Source organism: Salminus brasiliensis, chromosome 9, assembly GCF_030463535.1.
Source record: "Salminus brasiliensis chromosome 9, fSalBra1.hap2, whole genome shotgun sequence".
NCBI classification, from domain to species: domain Eukaryota; kingdom Metazoa; phylum Chordata; class Actinopteri; order Characiformes; family Bryconidae; genus Salminus; species Salminus brasiliensis.
Window position 1 is genome coordinate 38434295 of NC_132886.1, and position 19240 is coordinate 38453534.

Genomic DNA, 19240 nt, shown 5'->3' on the forward strand with positions numbered 1-19240 from the left:
CTAAACTCAACTAAGACTCTCACCCCAGTGACTCTATACTCAACTAAGACTCTCACCCCAGTGACTCTAAACTTGACTAAGACTCTCACCCCAGTGACTCTATACTCGACTAAGACTCTCACCCCAGTGACTCTATACTCGACTAAGACTCTCACCCCAGTGACTCTAAACTCGACTAAGACTCTCACCCCAGTGACTCTATACTCGACTAAGACTCTCACCCCAGACACTAAAAACTCGACTTGAACTCAAACCCCACTAACTCTAAACTCCACTATATCTCACACTACTGAGACTCGAAACTCGACTAGAACTCTGACCCCAGACACTCTAAACTTGACCAGGACTCTCACTCCAGTGACTCTAAAGTCGACTAAGACTCTCACTCCAGTGAGTCTAAGACTCTAACCCTAGACACTTAAAACTTGACTAGAACTCCACTGAGACTCAAACCTCGACTAGGACTGACGCACAAGTAACTCGAAACTCAAGGACTCAAACCCTAGTTACTCAAACCCCGACTAGGACTTGCACTTCATTTATTCTAAACTTAATTACGACTTATACCACCAAGACTCAAACCTCGACTAGGACTCGTACCTCAGCGACTCAAAACTCAACTAGGACTCACCACCGAGATTTGAAACTCAACTAGGACTCTCACCCCAGTGACTCTAAACCCGACTAGAACTCTCACCCCAGTGACTCTAAACCCGGCTAGAACTCTCACCACAGTGACTCTGAACCCGACTAGAACTCTCACCCCAGTGACTCTAAACCCGACTAGAACTCTCACCCCAGTGACTCTAAACCCGGCTAGAACTCTCACCACAGTGACTCTAAACCCGGCTAGAACTCTCACCACAGTGACTCTGAACCCGACTAGAACTCTCACCACAGTGACTCTAAACCCGGCTAGAACTCTCACCCCAGTGACTCTAAACCCGAACTAGAATTTTTTCCATTAACAGCCAAAGACATAGCTAGTTAGCTAGCTAAAATCTTTAGTCACAAGCAAACATTTTACCTCAGTAATGTAAAAGTAGTTTAGTTAAAGCTTTAAAATAATTAAATATCAGCTAGAACTGACATGCATTACCAATATTCACTCAGAAATTGTACGTGGTCAATATAACTCAGTGTAAATTCAGTGTCATTGCTGCCAACATTAGCAACCAGCAACTTTCATCGATGCTCCACCGTCAATCCAACTTTAGTACCAAAATCAAAATTTCAACCAAAATGATGATTCTGCTCAAAAATCAATGCTGCATCAACATCACCTCTTTTTAAAGTGTCGATCTCATAGCTGTGAGATCTGTAAGAAAGTAGGAACGTAAAGGAAACAGCAGTAAATGGCTTCCTTGCCCCATAATTGGATCCTTATGTGTCCCAGGTGGAGTTCTGGGCTGGCTGGCACTTCCCCAGAAGTGGCGCTGGCCCCCCCTGTGTGTTTACTTCTGCTCTGCTAAAGGGCTACTGCCCTCACTCCCCTCTCTGCTTCCAGTAACGGCCTGGGCAGGCGAGGACTGCGCACGTCCACCTTATGGGCAGTTTGGGAATTCCACACAGGAGCTGCGTTCGTGGACTTCATGGCTTAAGAGTGGTAAGTTTTAACCTCAGGGAAAGAACTCTTTCATGAGGCTTCATAAGGCTAGACGAGACTTTGATGACTAATGATCTGCACCTGCATAAACATTTATTATTATTATTGTTATTGTTATTATTATTATTATTATTAATAATAATAATAAGCGTCAACACTGAGGTCATTTCACCTCACCAGACCATGCTAGGACGCTTAAGCCCCTTGTTGGGATTAGGGCTTGCTTGAAGGGCTTATTTGAGGCTAATGTAGGGGTCTACCCTATTTATTTGTTTGTTTGTTTATTTGTTTGTTTATTTGTTTACATACCTAGCCTAAATCCCCTATAGGTTTGGTAGACATCCGACTGTTCAGTGTATTAATTAAACAGCCTCCACTTTTCTGGGAGATGACTTATGTTGGAACATGGCCGTGAGGATTTGATTGAATGAGGTCAGGTACTGATTTTGGATGAGTAGTTCTTCCAAAAGTACTGGATGGAGCTCCATCCTTCCAGAGAATGCAGCCCCCCTTTCCTCCCCGCCCCTGCCATCATAGCCGGCAGCTTGTGTCCGTCAACCCGCCGCAGCTTTTTCTGCAGAGTAATCGCCTGGCGCTCGCCTCAGGAATGACCGTACAGTACTTTTCGCCCACATCCAGCTGACTGAGACATACCTCTGGAGCCCCATTTGCAAGATAAATAAACAACAACTGGATAGTGGACTGTGTGTTCAGAGAGAGTGGGCTTACCTGCGAGCTCGTCGACCTACAAGAAGGCCTTTGTGTCTTTTAAAGTCACGCTCAGTAGCTTTAGGTTACGTACTATTCGTGTTTAAAGGACACAGCTCCTACATACCTCCACCCGCCCGCTCCCCACCCCAGGTCTGGTTATGGTATCTATGTGTATTTATGTACTGAAACCAGCTTTGATTCATTCATCCCTTAGAAATAAACAGGCTGCTTTTGTTACTTTAACATACACTAAAAGGACAAAAATATTGGGACACTTGCTCCTTTACTGTTACTTCCGAAATCGAGAGTAATAATAAGCAGAGTCGATCCTGCCGATTTTGCTGGAGCCTCTACTCTCCAGGGAAGAAGGCATTTCACTAGATTTCACTAGAGCATTGCTGTGAGGATTCGATTGCATTCAACAACAAGAGCAACAAGAGTTAGTGAGGTCAGGATGATGGAGGATCCCCACCCCACCTCATCAACCCCAACCCCAAAAGTATTGAATGGAGCACCATCCATCATTCCAGGGAACACCGTTCTTCCACTGCTCCACAGCTCAATGCTGGGGGGCTTTATATACCCCTCTAGCCCACGCCTGGCTTTAGGCAGCATGGTGCCAATAGGTTTATCTAGGTTCATCTGCTGCAGAGAGTCCTATTCTATTGGCTGCACTTCTCCACAGGGACTTGACAAGCTGTGTGCATGTGTGCCTTTGCACATCGGTGTCAGCAATGGGTGCAACTTAAAGTTGTGCATGAATGTGCATTCATTAGAAGAGGTGTCCGCAAACATTTGGACATATAGTGTAAACAGCTGAAAATGAACTCTGCTCTGATTGGCCTTTGTACTGAGCCTCATTCCGACGGCAACCTAGGCCGAAACACATCATATAACTTCAGCGAATGTGAATGGGCGGGGCTAAACAAATTTATGCAAAATAGGATGATTTTGCCTAGTTTTGGGTCCATATATGGATTCCCGTGATATGGGCCCTTATAAGGAAGCAACAGCCCACACCAAGGATTTTCATAACCATCCAGCCAAGAGCACCACTGTGGTCAGAAGCTGGCCACCGATGAAGGGCTAAAAAAGGGGTTAACATAAACTGTGCATCAGCAGATTAGCCACGGCCCCTGATCTGAGTGTCCGTGTAAGATGGTGGGCCAGTACTTCACCCTCAGTGACCCTCGTTTCTGTCGCGTTGTGTTTTCACAGGCATAAAAATCAAGGCATAATGTTTGGGACGCGATGGCATATCTTATTGCTCGTCCTCACTGGAGCTGTGAGGTCACAGGTGAATCCAGGTAAGAGCGAAACCCAAGGCCGCACATGGTTGCGCATCAGTTCTCGGACATAAAGAGGCATGTCAGCCTCAATAAACGATGGTTTCCAGGCTACATTTGTAATAAACCTGTCTACTTACCTCCTATAGTGCGACGTAGTAGTGTCTCGAGCTGATGAAGTATATCAAAGGTGGGACAGATTTTTTAAAGGGCAGCTTGATTTAGAGCGTATCGGTGTGTCTTTGCTATCGTAACGACGAGAAAAGTACGCTTTGCTTGGCTCAAAATGGGTGTGTTTTGGGCGTACTTGCATCACTTGCCATTCCTATTAAGAGCCGGGTGCTGTCTGACTTTGGTGGATTGCTATTTCAATGGGGGTGTACGAGCGTCGGGCTGCACGTGCCTGTGTTGACAATTCACTGCCATAATAGCGACGAACGTCTGACTGTTGACGGCTGCTTAGGTTGTTTTCGGTCAATGGAGCTTCTGTGTTTTCCACTGCCAAGACGGCAGCATATACGCCAGAAATTGACCTGAATACACTTCATTTTGAGACCACCGCGCCCATCGTGGTAGATAAATTCTGTATATATACTGTTGGCGGGGCGTAAGATGGCAACGAGCATCGCAACACGTCTTGGACAGGGTTCCATTCACCACCGCTGTGAAGTTTCTGTAGAATGGAGTGGTTTACACCAAACCCAATCTGAAGGACTTTGAGGGAAACCATCTTCTCGTCTGGGAATGCTTCACGGTAGATATCCAACCATTGCTGTTAGAATTTGACTGCATTCAGTATTCACAAGACATAATACTGATGTTCTATGAAAAGTTCTGGCAGTCCAACTCATCCCAAAGGTATTGGATGGAGCTCCATTCCTCCAGAGAACCCAGTTCCACTGTTCCACAGCTTCACAGCTCCACAGCTCCACAGCTCTGTTATCTAGACACTATAAAAGCTCTGTGTCTGGAGCCTAACACCTGGGTCAGTAGCTGAATTCACCAAGTAGAAGGGGTGTCTTCATACCGTTTGACATACACAGTGAGCTTGATGTTACCGTGCTCTGGCTCTCTGAACATGTGATCTTAGTGGTTGCATTTGTGTGGAAAAGGCCCTACGACTGGCATCCATTGAAGAATTTCGAGTAGAAGTGGCCGTTTGTCTGTGCAGCTCTCTCAGTGGGCTGATGCTCTAGTGGTTTTCAAGGCCGGGGACTGGAACAGGGCAGTCATTCACGCTGAGCCGGTGCGTAGAGGAGCCTGCGCTGGGGGGTCTGGTGTCTGTTTAACATGCCAAGGCCAACAAGACTGATGGGGTGATGGAGTTCTTCATTCATTCACTGCTCTCGGACATTTCCAGCCACTGCTTTTAGGACAGTGTGACTTGATGGACCCGAACGGCCGAGTCATTGGCCATTAAAGAGCAGATACTTCACATGTTAGCAAACAATGGAAAAGTTCGGAACCGTCTGCCATATTAATATAGAGTACTGTGCAAAAGCCATAGTTCACAAGCTGTTTCTGTAGTTGAAGATTTTTTTTTCGGCAAGTAGCATTTTCTGCTTCTCAGCATCCAAACAATTCCAAACACATTCAATGATGTTGAGGTCTGGATTCTGGGATGGCCAGTGTTGCTGGTTTACCAGGTCTTACATGGTTGTTTCATTGGTCCACCACGTCTTGCACAGTTGTTTCATTGGTCTAGCAGGTCTTGCACAGTTGTTTCATTGGTCTACCAGGTTTTGCAAAGTTGTTTCATTGGTCTACCAGGTCTTGCATGGTTCTTCATTGGTCTACCAGGTCTTGCACAGGTGTTTCATTGGTCCACCAGGTCTTGCATGGTTGTTTCATTGGTCTACCAGGTCTTGCATGGTTGTTTAATTGGTCTATCAGATCTTGCATGGTTGTTTCATTGGTCTACCAAGTCTTGCATGGTTGTTTCATTGGTCTACCAGGTATTGCATGGTTCTTCATTGGTCTACCAGGTCTTGCATAGATGTTTCATTGGTCTACCAGGTATTGCATGGTTCTTCATTGGTCTACCAGGTCTTGCACAGGTGTTTCATTGGTCCACCAGGTCTTGCATGGTTGTTTCATTGGTCTACCAGGTCTTGCATGGTTGTTTCATTGGTCTACTAGATATTGCATGATTGTTTCATTGGTCTACCAGGTCTTTCATGGTTGTTTCATTGATCTACCAGGTCTTGCATGGTTGTTTCATTGGTCTACCAGGTATTGCATGGATTCTTTATTGGTCTACCAGGTCTTGCATAGATGTTTCATTGGTCTACCAGGTCTTGCATAGTTGTTTTATAGGTCTACCAGGTCTTGCATGGTTGTTTCATTGGTCTACCAGGTCTTGCATGGTTCTCCATTGGTCTACCAGGTCTTGCATAGTCGTTTCATGAGTCTTCTTTGTGTATCTATTTTCTTTGATGTTCTCCTTTTTAATGCAAGTGAATCATCTTCATTTCATCCTGGCAGAAATATATTCTGAAAAATGATTACTGTTTTGACTGAGAATTAGGTAGATGAAGCAGTTTTGTATATATTTTATACAGTGTATACTCAAATAGTATTAATTTAGCATTGGTTTTATTCAAGACAAGAACCACATCCTTCTGTTCTACAGCTTTTTAGCCATGAGATCATATATAGGTCAATTCATCATTCTAGACACCTGAAATAGTTCTTAAACAGCTTCATACTGATTGTTTTAAATAGCCTATGACTGGCATTGGTCGCTCTGTATTGACATTAAGACGCACTGACACAAACAAACAAGCAAGGAAAAGTATTTTCTCCAAGTCCCGAATTTCTTAAAGCTTGTCTCTCTAGGCTTTTCCTAGCTGGTGTACATAAAGACCCTCTGTCTCCATATAGAGGCCTCCTGGAAGGGGCTGGGTGGTATTTGGGTATTTACTTTTGGGGTGGGGATCCAAGCAGCAGAGCCTGCTTATTCACCTTCACGCTGAAAGCTCCTAGAGAGCAGCTACACCTTATTTCACAGCTAAAACAAACCCACCCGCTCTACCTCACCTCTGTCATTGAAGGAGCGGTTCGGCGGATAATCCGATTTCCAGTTATCCCCTTACCCAAAATACAATCCACCAGCCAAGACAGATTTGATGTTTGTCAGATTTTTCCATTTTTCTCCCAAATTTTACTGCCAATTAACCCTCCCGTACATAACCCCCCTTAGCACTAGCAATGCTCTCGACACTAGGAGGGTAAGGACTTAACACATGCCTCCTCTGATACATGTACGATGATAGTATGGTATAGGATGGTAGTCCCAGAAAACCGTCGAATCCCCAGCTCCACCACACCAGCTAACAGACGCCTGTGCCAGCCAACATCGCTTAAGAGTGATAAGGGGAGAGAGAGCGCCATCTACCCACCCGGAGAGAGCACCCCTAACTCCTCCTAAAAGTACAGTCAGTTCCACAGCTCAATACTGGGGGGGTTTCATACCCCTGCATCCTGCATTATGCTAGCACCCTGCTTTAGCTCACCCTGTTTGTATGGCTCTGTATGTGTGTGTGTGTGTGTGGTAGGTGTGTGCAGGTATCCTCTGGGGATGACTGGCGGCAAGATTCAGGATGAGGACATTTCTGCCTCCAGCCAGTGGTCGGAGTCGACCGCAGCTAGATATGGCAGGCAAGTACACATCCACACACCCACACACCCACCCACACATTTGTCCGGGGCTCTTATGCGGAGTGATTTACATGCGATTCATGTAGGAGAATGTAGAGTTAGGGGTCTTGCGTAAGGACTAAGGTGTACTTGCCTCGATGGGGAGGCAAACCACAGATAAATTGTAAATTGTGAGGTGGCTACTGTTCTAGTGCCACCCACAGGCCAGTTCACATGATGGAAAAGGATCTTCCTCCATCGCTTCAAGGTCGAGTTCCGATGCTTGTACGTTTTTGGTAGGCACATTGTGTGACAGTGGCCAGGGGTTAGCTCCTGCAGCTACACAGCAGGGGGCGCCGCACTGTGTGCTGTGTCACATTTCACACATGTACCTGACAGTGCCCTCTTCCCTGCGAAGGCTGGACTTTGACGACGGCGACGGCGCCTGGTGTCCGGACGTGGTGGCGGAGCCGAAAAGCCTGAAGGAGTTCCTGCAGATTGATCTCCGCACCCTGCACTTTGTCACGCTGGTGGGCACCCAGGGGCGCCACGCTGATGGCATGGGCAATGAATTCGCCCAGCGCTACAGGATAAAGTACAGCCGGGACGGCGGCCGCTGGGTCTCCTGGCACGACCGAAAAGGTGGTCAGGTGAGGACACCAAACGGGTGAAGGTACTGACTAGCCGTGAACCTATTGGCATCATGTCTATTGGAGGTCAAAGCCCCCCAGCATTGATCTGTGGAGCAGTGGCAGAACTGTGTTCTCTGGAATGATGGATGCTGCTCCCTCCGATACATTTGGGATCCAGTTGATCCAACATCCTGACCTCACTAACGCACTTGTCACTGATTGCAATCAAATCCTCACAGCAATGTTCCAAAATATGGTAGAAAGCCTTCTCCCCTGGACAGTAGAGATTGTCCTGCTTCACCAAAAGCAGGATAAAGTCATTTTAATATCCCTGATTTCAGAAGACACAATGTATGAGCAGGTGTCCCAATACTTTTGTCCATTTCATGTATAGCAATGGCTGTTTGTCAGGGTGACGCTCTCTTGTTTTTATGTTGTCTGTTGTTTTGGTTGTTCACATTTAGGTCATCGAGGGGAACAAGAACCCTTATGACGTCGTGCTGAAGGACCTGGAGCCGCCCATCATTGCACGTTTCGTGCGTTTCATGCCTGTGACGGACCACTCCATGATCGTGTGTATGAGGGTGGAGCTTTATGGATGTGAATGGCTAGGTCAGGCCTTGTTTAGTCACTTAATCAATCAGTCAATCGATCGATCGATCAGTTAAGCCTTAGAAGTTTTACACATTAACACACTGTGTGTTGCGCTGGTGGTACGAGTGGACAGACACAGTGGTTAAACACTCCAGCAGCACTGCTGTGTCTGATCCACTCGTACCACCAGCACAACACACACTACTAACACTACTAACTTCACCCATGTGTTTCTATCTGTCCTACAATGTAGCTTAGCTATGGAAATTACATTTCTCCTCTACTGCAGATGGTCTCCTGTCTTATAGCGCTCCTGCTGGCCAGGAGATGACCTTTCAAGGCCAGCACGTTTACCTCAATGACACCGTGTACGATGGTACTGTGGGCCACAGGTAAATAGCATCTTCATCTTCAACATACTAAACTTTTACTGAGCTTCCGATGTTTATTAGACCTTGGAACGATCTTCTTAAGGCATCCTTTGTACATTTACTCTGGGGGGCCCTGAGGAGCCAGATTGTTACTTCATTAGAGAGGAAACTTAGGTTCCCAGGGGCATGAAGTCCAAAACGTTAACCAAAATAACAACTTTACAGGAGCAGGAAAAAATATTCTTGCCGTTCAGTGGAAGTCAATGTAAAAAGATTTTATTCTAAGTCATTTTGGAGCATTTCTATTGGTCCGTTCGTCATGAAATTTGAACCCAATATAGAGAGCAACGGTCGTATTCAAATTATGCCAAAAAGTGAAAAACGACAATAATTGAGATACAATTGTTGATAACAGCCTCGAGTGGATGTGATGGGAGCAGCAGCCTGCGTTGTATGTAAAGTCTCTGGTCTATCTCTCAGCCTGACAGAAGGCCTTGGTCAGCTGACCGACGGAAGCTGGGGTTCGGATAACTTCACTCAAAGCCAAGTGTATGGCGCCTGGCCCGGCTATGACTATGTGGGCTGGACCAACGCCAGTTTCCCCAGTGGTTTTGTGGAGATGACGTTCGACTTTGACCGCGTCCGAAACTTCACGTCGATGAAGGTCAGTCTGGGCTTTTCCCGCAGTGTGTCTTGCTTCACATACACTCAAGGGCCACTTTATTAGGAACATCTACAGCTGCGGCTGGACGTCATGGCAATATCAAGCTTTTAGTGATTGCCTTGAACTTCTGGGGGGGCTAGCTAGACGACTGGCTCAGAGCCAGTAAGGCAGGTCTTGCGGAGTCTTCCTGGAATACAGTTGTCAGTACCTACCAAAAGTGGACCAGGAAAGCATAACTGGTGACCCAGCGACAGGGTCATGGGCACCCAAGGCTCTTACAAGGATCTGCTGCTGTCGTCTTGGTGCAAGATACTACAGGATGCCTCGACAGGTCAGAGCTGTTGTGGAGGCACGAGGGGGACCTACAGAATGTTAACATGGTTTTAATGTTATGGCTGATCGGTGTAGTAGTGTAAAGAATCTTTTAAAGGTCTGAAGAACCTTCACTTGATGTAGCACTGCTCTGAGAACCGTTTGAAGAACCTTTATTTTTAAGAGTGAATAGGGCAGAATGAGCGAACAATGTAAATCAGCCCCAGAGCATGACGCTCCCACCACCATGCTTAACAGTTGTGAGAGGTGGTGACTGTAAATATCTTGCATTTGTGTCACAAAACTCTCTCTCTCTCCGTCCTTCTAGGTCCACTGCAACAACATGTACACTTCGGGAGTTCGAGTATTCCGGCAAGCCGTTTGCTACTTCCGCTCTGAATCGGACTGGGAAGCCAAGCCGGTTTCCTTCAAACCTGAAGCAGATAACACCAACACAAGTGCACGTTTCGTCACGGTGGCTCTCGGCCATCGCATGGCCAGTGCCATTAAGTGCCGCTTTGCGTTCGGCGACGCCTGGATGATGTTCAGCGAGGTTGCTTTCCAGTCAGGTACCATGTGCTCTACTTAAGTGTGTGTGTGTGTGTGTTTGTGTAAGACGTACAATTAATTAATTCTCATCACTTTCCCGAAAACCCAGGCACGTCAGTGTACAACACCTCTCTAATACCTCGGAAACGTGGCCACCCTGCAAGTGCACACCCAGGTGAGTAGGGAAGGATTGCTGGCATCAGTTATTAGATGCATTCAGCCTTCCCTATCCAGCAGAACACAGACATACGCTGCCCCCTGCTGGTCATGCAATGCACCATCCAGTGTGAACGATTTCAGCATTAATGAATACTTATTGCTTTATCCTCTGGTTTGCCTTCTCTAGGAGGCGACCCAACACACAAAATCGATGACAGCAACACACGCATCCTCATTGGCTGCTTGGTGGCCATCATTGCCATCCTGCTGGCCATCATCATCATCATCCTGTGGCGACAGGTCTGGCAGAAGATGCTTGAGAAAGTGAGTGACTGTTGCCTTCATTAACGTGCCACTAGAATAGGACACTCAAGAGCAGATTACATATGTATTTATGTATGTATGTCCAAATACTTCTGGACACCCCTTCTAATAAATGCCAGTAGAATAGGACACTAAGGAGCAGATTACATATGTATGTATGTGATTATGTCCAAATACTTCTGGACACCCCTTCTAAAGAACGCCAATAGAATAGGACACTCAGGAGCAGATTACATATGTATGTATATATGTCCAAATACTTCTGGACACCCCTTCTAATAAATGCCAGTAGAATAGGACACTAAGGAGCAGATTGCATATGTATGTATATATGTCCAAATACTTCTGGACACCCCCTCTAATAAATGCCAGTAGAATAGGACACTAAGGAGCAAATTGCATATGTATGTATATATGTCCAAATACTTCTGGACACCCCTTCTAATAAATGCCAGTAGAATAGGACACTAAGGAGCAGATTGCATATGTATGTATATATGTCCAAATACTTCTAGACACCCCTTCTAATAAATGCCAGTAGAATAGGACACTCAGGAGCAGATTATATATGTATTTATATATGTCCAAATACTTCTGGACACCCCTTCTAATAAGTGCCAGTAGAATAGGACACTCAGGAGCAGATTCCATATGTATGTATATATGCCCAAATACTTCTGGACACCCCTTCTAATGAATGCCACTAGAGTAGGACATAATTACCCATAATTATCGATCATATACCTCCCACCATAGGATAACAATTTTCCTAAAACCTGTTACAGGCCTCTCGCCGGATGTTGGATGATGAACTGACGGTGCGTCTCTCAGCCCATAGGGAAGCCTTCCCCCGTCGCCACTCTTCCCTCTCCAGCGATGCTGAGTCCACCTCTACCTACGAGAGGGTCTTCCCACTGGGGTCTGACTATCAGGAGCCAACTCATGCTTTGCGCAAATCGCCAGAATTTCAGGCTACGGAGAACCTTGGTGAGGGACAGTGAGCCTAATCTGGAGTTCTGCCTTCGTAGCCTGGTTTAACGGCACCGAGTCGACCCACAGCAGCCTAGCCTAGCCTGGCCTAGCCTTGCTTAGCACTTTACAAACGCTTTTTTAGTAATTTCAGAGTAGTGCTATTGCCTCAGTGTCCTCTCAGTGTCCTCTCAGTGTCCTCTCAGCGCAATGTGCAGTTAGCTACCAGAACAGACTGTAGTCTGTCGTCTGGGTTAGCTTTAAGCCTAGCACACGCTTTCTTCACCAGCTTCCCCGTGCAGATACCCACAGTGCCATCAATACTGCATTCCATTAGAATGGGAATGTCGCATTTTCCGATTCCAGGTAAGAAATTGCAACTGGAACGCCCCCATAAGTGAGATTTTCTGCTCGGAAAGTTGGGAGAGCCTCACCAGCCCAGAGTTCAAAATCCAAGATGGCCGAGCTGTTTGTGTCTCATTAACTCATTAACACAGTACTGTCCATGTCCATGGTGTTTTGGATGCGCAACAAAATATTGCATATTGTGTTGTTATCAACTAATATCTAATAAATAACTAATAAATCACTTGGGACAATGCTAACATTGCTGGGTCAGCTCTGGTGTGACGTCATTCCAAGCTCCAAAGCTCCGGTCAGCCCAGCGTTAGCTCCTAAGCCTTTTTAGTCTCACTTCCATGTTACCCTTCCATGTAGCATATGTAGCATTTAGCCTTGAAAGGCTTTCACTAGTGACTTGCCGAACGTAACTTTTAGGGGCTGTATAAAAGAAAAATCGGTCAAGACTGTGATGTAACAGTTTTGGGGTTTTGGAATTGGCCTGTTTTACAGCTGTTTTTTGGTTCTGCTGGATGTTCTTTTGAAGGAGGAGCAGCCGTGTTTGATGTTCACGGTTTGTCACGTCCATGTTCTGAACTCTGAACTCAAGATAACCAACATAAGCTAATTCCCTTGGTTCTTCCCAGATGTGCTATTCACACTACTGTGCTGTTGCCTGTGTTACAGCAGTGATCGCTGCCTCCTCTGACGAACCGCCGACCAGCCCTGCGGAGGAAGCCGCCCCCCATTATGCAGAGGCAGACATAGTGAACCAGCAGGAGGCTGTGAGCAGCCGAGGCTACTCCGTCACCGCAGTCCCTGTGCCGCTGCCGCCGGGTCGGGACGGAGCTCTGGAGGAGTTCCCTAGAGAGAAGCTGACATTTAAAGAGAAGCTTGGAGAAGGGCAGTTTGGAGAGGTCAGTGAAGAGGTCCAGCTAGACTAGCAGAAGCAAAGCGAAGGGCCTCGCAGATGTGATCTGATGTTGAGGCTCCAGTGGGTTTAAGACAGTTAAAGGAATAGTTTGATGGAAAATCGGACGATACCAGTCCAATCCGATCTATCTGTGTCCCTTTGAATAATACAGCTTATGTAAACTGTGCTAATCCACACTAGTGAACAGTGTCCAATCTGACTGACCTACCTGACCATTCAGCTCCCAGCTCCTTTACAACTCTGCAGTCTGATTACTTAGCGTGTGTGTATTAGCTTTAGCATTAGCATGAGCATTAGCCTCCTCCTTGATTCTGAATGCGCCCTTCAGAGCTAGTTTAGAACCAAAGAAAGGAGTGTGGTTCTCCCGCTGGTAGAACAGAGCATTTCCTCTATAGCTTGGTTTCTAACCAACCGGAATTCTAGAGTAAAGATTGGACCGCTCCACCTTAAATCATGCAGCAGTTACACTCTGCTGTTATAATATACACACTGCAGCTGAGGCACTATTTAAGGTGGAATGGAAAGTTAGCATTAGAACCAACTCTAGCTTTAGTTTTGACTACGAACTGGTAACGTCGCCACACTTATAAGATCAAATAAAGCTCTGTTTAGTTTTCCTCACTGAAATAATGTCCCAAATGAACTAGCTTTCTGCTTCAGGTTCACCTGTGTGAGGCCATCGGAATGCAGGATTTTATGAAGGAAGATGAGGAAGGTGTTGAGGACGGGCCCATTTTGGTAGCAGTCAAGACTCTCAGAGAAGATGCAACTAAAAACACAAGGTACATTTTTATCGTATTTATATTTATATATTTATTTAATTATAGATAAGACGCATATCTCAGACGCATCGATTCAAAAATTGTGGAATTGTAATTTAATGCTGATTTGGTCAGAAATGACTTCCTGAAGGAGATCAGGATCATGTCGAGGTTGAGGGACCCCAACATCATCCGCCTGCTGGCTGTGTGCGTGGAGAGCGACCCGCTGTGCATGATCACGGAGTACATGGAGAACGGAGACCTCAACCAGTTCCTCTCTCGCCATGAGCTTCAAGATTCTGGAGAAGACCGAAAGGACACCGCCACCATCAGGTCTGTCCGCTGGGCTTGCAGGGTTCTTGGGTTCTCCCAGTCTGAGATCTTGGTGTGAATGTGACCGCTTGCTTTCCCCTTATACTAAATGCCAACCAGCCACGACATGATTGGCCGTCAAAGTTCAGGAAGAAAAAGGATTAAAAAGTGTTTGTGGACACCCCTTCTATTGAACGCATTCTGCTACAGCAGTGGACTTGACGGTTTTCTCTGGAATGCTGGTTGGTGCTCCATCCAGTACTTTTGGTTTTGGAGGTGGGGTGGTGACCATCCAGCATTCTGACCTCAGTAATGCTCTTGATTCAATCAAAGATTCAATCAAATCCTTACAGTAATGCTCCAACATCTAGTAGTAAGTCTTCACTCCAACAGTAACTGGGACCCACTCTGGCTTCCCAAATGGGCTCCATCATTACAGCCCACCCTAATCTCACATGAGTCCCATCTAGGCTCCATATGCTGTGTACAACCCAGCTTGGGCCCACGTTTAACCCCTCCTGCTCCCATCACTGACCCTGATGGGCATCCATATGTAAGCCCGAAACTTTCTAGTTCCCTGTTGGGCTGCCCATACAGGCCCCCATGGACATGTTATCTGGGGCAGGATAAACTCTTTTCTTTAATACCCTTGATTTTGAAAGATACAATGAATGAGCAGGTGTCCCAATACTTTATCGTTTATATTAGTATATTGTGGACAGGCTTCATGATGGCTGCAGTTTTTTACAGTGTCAGAAACTACATAAACAAGTCTGTGAGACTGCCTTAAAAAGGTCCAAATCATCATTTGATCCTCGTATCAAATCAATGATCATCTGATGTAAAGCCATGTGCTCCTTTAAGGTCTCGTGCAGAACATACCTACAAACTATGATCTGGTTCTCCTTGCAGTTACAGCACACTGATCAACATGGCCACTCAGATTGCCTCGGGAATGAAGTATCTGTCATCCCTGAACTTCGTGCACCGGGACCTGGCCACCCGCAACTGTTTGGTAGGGACGAGCTTCACCATCAAAATCGCCGACTTCGGCATGAGCAGGAACCTGTACCGCGGGGACTACTACCGCATCCAGGGCCGAGCTGTCCTGCCCATCCGCTGGATGTCCTGGGAGAGCATTCTCTTGGTAGGACTCTCTGGGAATTTCTGTGGGAATCGAAACTGCTGTACCAGTCAAAAGTTTGGACACACCTGCCTGAACGTACAGTGTCGTTAGAAAGTCTATGAATCCTTTATTTATTTATTTATTGAGAAGAAATCTCCAGTTGCTGAGCTTTCTTGCATGACCGGCTCTTTCTTGGTCCTTCAACAACATTTGACTTGGCTTAAGGTCTAGACTTTGACTTTTAGACTTGCCACTTGATCCTATTCAGGCTTGTGGTGGCAATAGAGCAAGCACAGAAGCCCAGGCTCCCAAGTCGCCAGCATGTTCTATCAGTTCCTGCTGATCCCCAAGCAGCCAGGAGATATAATCACTCTAGTGGGTCCGGGGTCTTCCCATGGGTGCAACCTCAATGGGAAGCGACCGGAAGGCATCCATACCACATGCCCGAACCACCTCAGCTTTCCCTAGATACGTCCCCACACGTCCTGACCATAGGTGACCATACGCGTACCTCAGGATGGACTGGTGGAGGCCAAACTCTTAAGAAATGGTTTCGAGAAACCTTTTCCAGCCTGGTGAACTTCGAGAACTCCTTCCGAGGTCCTCAGGTATCTCCTTTTGTTGAAGACATGTCCACTTCCATAAACCTGTGCTGGTGAACCGTGGAAAATAGCTCCAGTGATCACATGATCACTCTTCTACGAGCAGGTGTGTCCAAACTGTTGACTGCTCATGTGTATGCTGAGCCCACAGCATGTCTAACTGCACCCTTGTCGTTTCGCCAGGGGAAGTTCACCATGGCCAGTGATGTGTGGGCCTTTGGGGTGACCCTTTGGGAGACCCTCACTCTATGTAAGGAGCAGCCCTACTCGCAGCTCTCTGACGACCAGGTGATCGAGAACACTGGCGAGTTCTTTCGAGACCAGAACAAGCAGGTCAGCCTCACTGCGTTGTTGAAAATCTACTCTATTTGAATCTTCATCTTGGTGGCTGCAATAGATCCTTTATTTTTAAAAAGTCGATGCCTCATTTCTCCTGAAGATGGCAGTGCTGAGCTGTGCTGTGCCTTCCACAGGTCTATCTCCCACGGCCCGCCTGTTGCCCTGATGCAGTCCATAGCCTCATGCACAGCTGCTGGAGGAGGAACGCCAAGGAGAGGCCCAGCTTCCAGCACATCCACAGCGCTCTGCTGAGACACCAGGCTGACCTGAACACGGGCCGCTGGAGCTGATGGACGAACACGCAGAGACACACCCACATACATCTCCTTCAGCGATTCATTCTGAATTTCAGCCCGGCTGCATGCTGGTGGCCAGCTTTGTGTAATTAATTCCCATGGGGGGGTCATTTGAATGTATTTTGATATGTCTGATTCTTGCTTATGTATTCTAAACAGCATTGTCTGATACCTGCAAAAGAAATAGCACAGACCAGGATGAACACAACATATGCTGGTTTGTGCTGGTCAGGTGATGGTTGACCATCATACCAGTGATCAGAACACAACAACTGCTGGTCTGGTGCTGATTGACCATCATACCAGTGATCAGAACACAACAACTGCTGGTCTGGTGCTGATTGACCATCATACCAGTGATCAGAACACAACAACTGCTGGTCTGGTGCTGATTGACCATCATACCAGTGATCAGAACACAACAACTGCTGGTCTGGTGCTGATTGACCATCATACCAGTGATCAGAACATGACGACTGCTGGTCAGGTGATGGTTGACCATCATACCAGTGATTAGAACACGACGACTGCTGGTCAGGTGATGGTTGATCATCATACCAGTGATCAGAACACGACAAATGCTGGTTTGTGCATGTCTGATGATGGTTGACCATCTTACCAGTGATCAGAACACAACAACTGCTGGTCTGGTGCTGATTGACCATCATACCAGTGATCAGAACATGACGACTGCTGGTCAGGTGATGGTTGACCATCATACCAGTGATTAGAACACGACGACTGCTGGTCAGGTGATGGTTGATCATCATACCAGTGATCAGAACACGACAAATGCTGGTTTGTGCATGTCAGGTGATGGTTGACCATCATACCAGTGATCAGAACACAACAAATGCTGGTCAGGTGATGGTTGACCATCATACCAGTGATCAGAACATGACAAATGCTGGTCAGATGATGGATGACCATCATACCAGTGATCAGAACACAACAAATGCTGGTCAGGTGATGGTTGACCATCATACCAGCGATCAGAACACGACAAATGCTGGTTTGCGCAGGTCTGATGATGGTTGACCATCATACCAGTGATCAGAACACAACAACTGCTGGTCAGGTGATGGTTGACCATCATACCAGTGTTCAGTTCACAACATATGCTGGTTTGTGCTGGTCTGATGCTGATTGGCCATCACACTGGTATTCAAAACACAACATGTGTTGATTTATGCTGGTGTGATGCCGGTTGACCATCTTTCCGGAGCAGCTTTTTTTAGCAGGGCTTTCTAACTGCTTACATATTTTATAAATATGACATTGCATATACCTTTACTGTCTATTAGTAAACTAATAAACCTTGACTTTGTATTTTACTCTACTCGAACACATCTGTACTGTCTCACATCTGACATCAGCCTGACATCAACAGCTGGTAATACTGCCTGTAGACTATTTAAAGTTAACAGGTCAACCTCTTATGTAAGTGTCACACTTCACACCATGTCAGCATTCGGTCAACACTGAGGAAAATAGCTTGTAATGACAAACGTGTTCAACAATGGTATGAGGCAACATGGGCAAAAGTCACCGTGTGCACAAAACGTGATGGGTCAGAGCATGTAGGACGTTGGTGGACTTGGCCCCAGTCAGTCTATAAAGGGCCCAAATTGTGGAAAACAAGAGCCTACATAGGGATCCTTCAGGTTTGTAATAAGAACCAACCACCACACAAATAATATCTGTCCAACAGCAGCCCTGTGGTCAGAAACTGACCAGAGATTGTTGGAGGTTGAGGGTGGTGCATGATGAATACCTGACAACAGATGGACTATAGTCTTATTGTCCACTCATAGGGTCGACCTGTACGGAAAAGGTGGAGGTTATAAGGTGGACTTACGAGTGGGAACCCAAGTTATGTGGAGTATAGCTTCCTCAAGGAAGGTACACCTACCTGTATGGTGGACTTTATGAAGTGTGAGCCTAACTTAGGTGGAGTACACTGTTAAAAAGAACTAGGCCTAAAAATGCCCTGAGCCTAGCTTAATATTCCATTAATATTGCGTTAATATTCCTTTACAAAGCCCTTGCAGGTCTACTGATGAGGATAGTCCTATATTCATTAATGTCAGCACTACAGCATACATACAGTACACTAGCCAGTGCTATAGCGCCAGTGAAGCAACCACCACCATGTTTGACATGTACTACATGTTTGTGATGAATGAATTTTCAGTAATCAATAAGACGTACCCGAAATGCTCCTTACATTAAAGCGTTGAGATTTTCGCTTTGTGAGCTAAAAAACAGGGGTCAATAGGGAACATTTTAGGATGAGGGTGCTTACGGTGCTTCGAGGAACGTTCAAGAAAAGGGTTCTAGAAAAGGGTTCCTCGAAGGTTCCTAGAAGCACCTTAAGAGGTTCCTCCACAGTTTCAAACTGAAGAACCTCAGAAAGTTCTTCAAGGATCCGACAGTACTTTTGGAGGGTCTTCAGCTGGAACTGGGAGAACCGTGAGGGACCTTCAAGGACCCTTTTCTAGAAGCACTGCAAATTGAGGACCCCCAAAGGTTCCTCAGGCAGGACCTGTGTGGAAGGTGGGAGCTGAAGCTGGGTGTAGTGTGGCACATTAGGGGCAAAATATAAGAAATATGCCAGCTGTTATGATAGATAAATAAATAAATGTTCTGAGGCATTTGCTGTGATTCTGCGCTGTTTTGAGGGGACCTAACTAGCCCGCTAGCCACCGGCGGCCA

At 46.3% G+C, this 19240-nt stretch overlaps 1 protein-coding gene across 1 annotated transcript; it reads left to right on the forward strand.

Moving 5' to 3' along the window:
- The first annotated feature begins 1602 nt into the window (after positions 1-1602).
- Positions 1603-17761, forward strand: ddr2b (discoidin domain receptor tyrosine kinase 2b). The gene is made up of 17 exons (XM_072688318.1): positions 1603-1606; positions 3536-3624; positions 7161-7263; positions 7661-7892; positions 8339-8486; positions 8758-8860; positions 9320-9503; positions 10144-10384; positions 10474-10539; positions 10711-10847; positions 11633-11834; positions 12843-13072; positions 13750-13871; positions 13986-14183; positions 15075-15309; positions 16074-16223; positions 16364-17761. The coding sequence occupies exons 2-17, from the start codon at positions 3555-3557 to the stop codon at positions 16517-16519; spliced, it is 2577 nt and encodes an 858-aa protein (XP_072544419.1). The 5' UTR covers positions 1603-1606; positions 3536-3554; the 3' UTR covers positions 16520-17761.
- Positions 17762-19240: the final 1479 nt, after the last annotated feature.

What these genes read in the sequence shown, in the direction of transcription:
- ddr2b (XM_072688318.1), top strand. Translation starts at nt 3,555, where the DNA reads ATGTTTGGGACGCGATGGCATATCTTATTGCTCGTCCTCACTGGAGCT. An exon ending in GAGGTCACAGGTGAATCCAG is followed by an intron (nt 3,625 to 7,160) that starts GTAAGAGCGAAA and finishes TGTGTGTGGTAG; the next exon opens with GTGTGTGCAGGTATCCTCTG. An exon ending in GGCAGAAGATGCTTGAGAAA is followed by an intron (nt 10,848 to 11,632) that starts GTGAGTGACTGT and finishes AACCTGTTACAG; the next exon opens with GCCTCTCGCCGGATGTTGGA.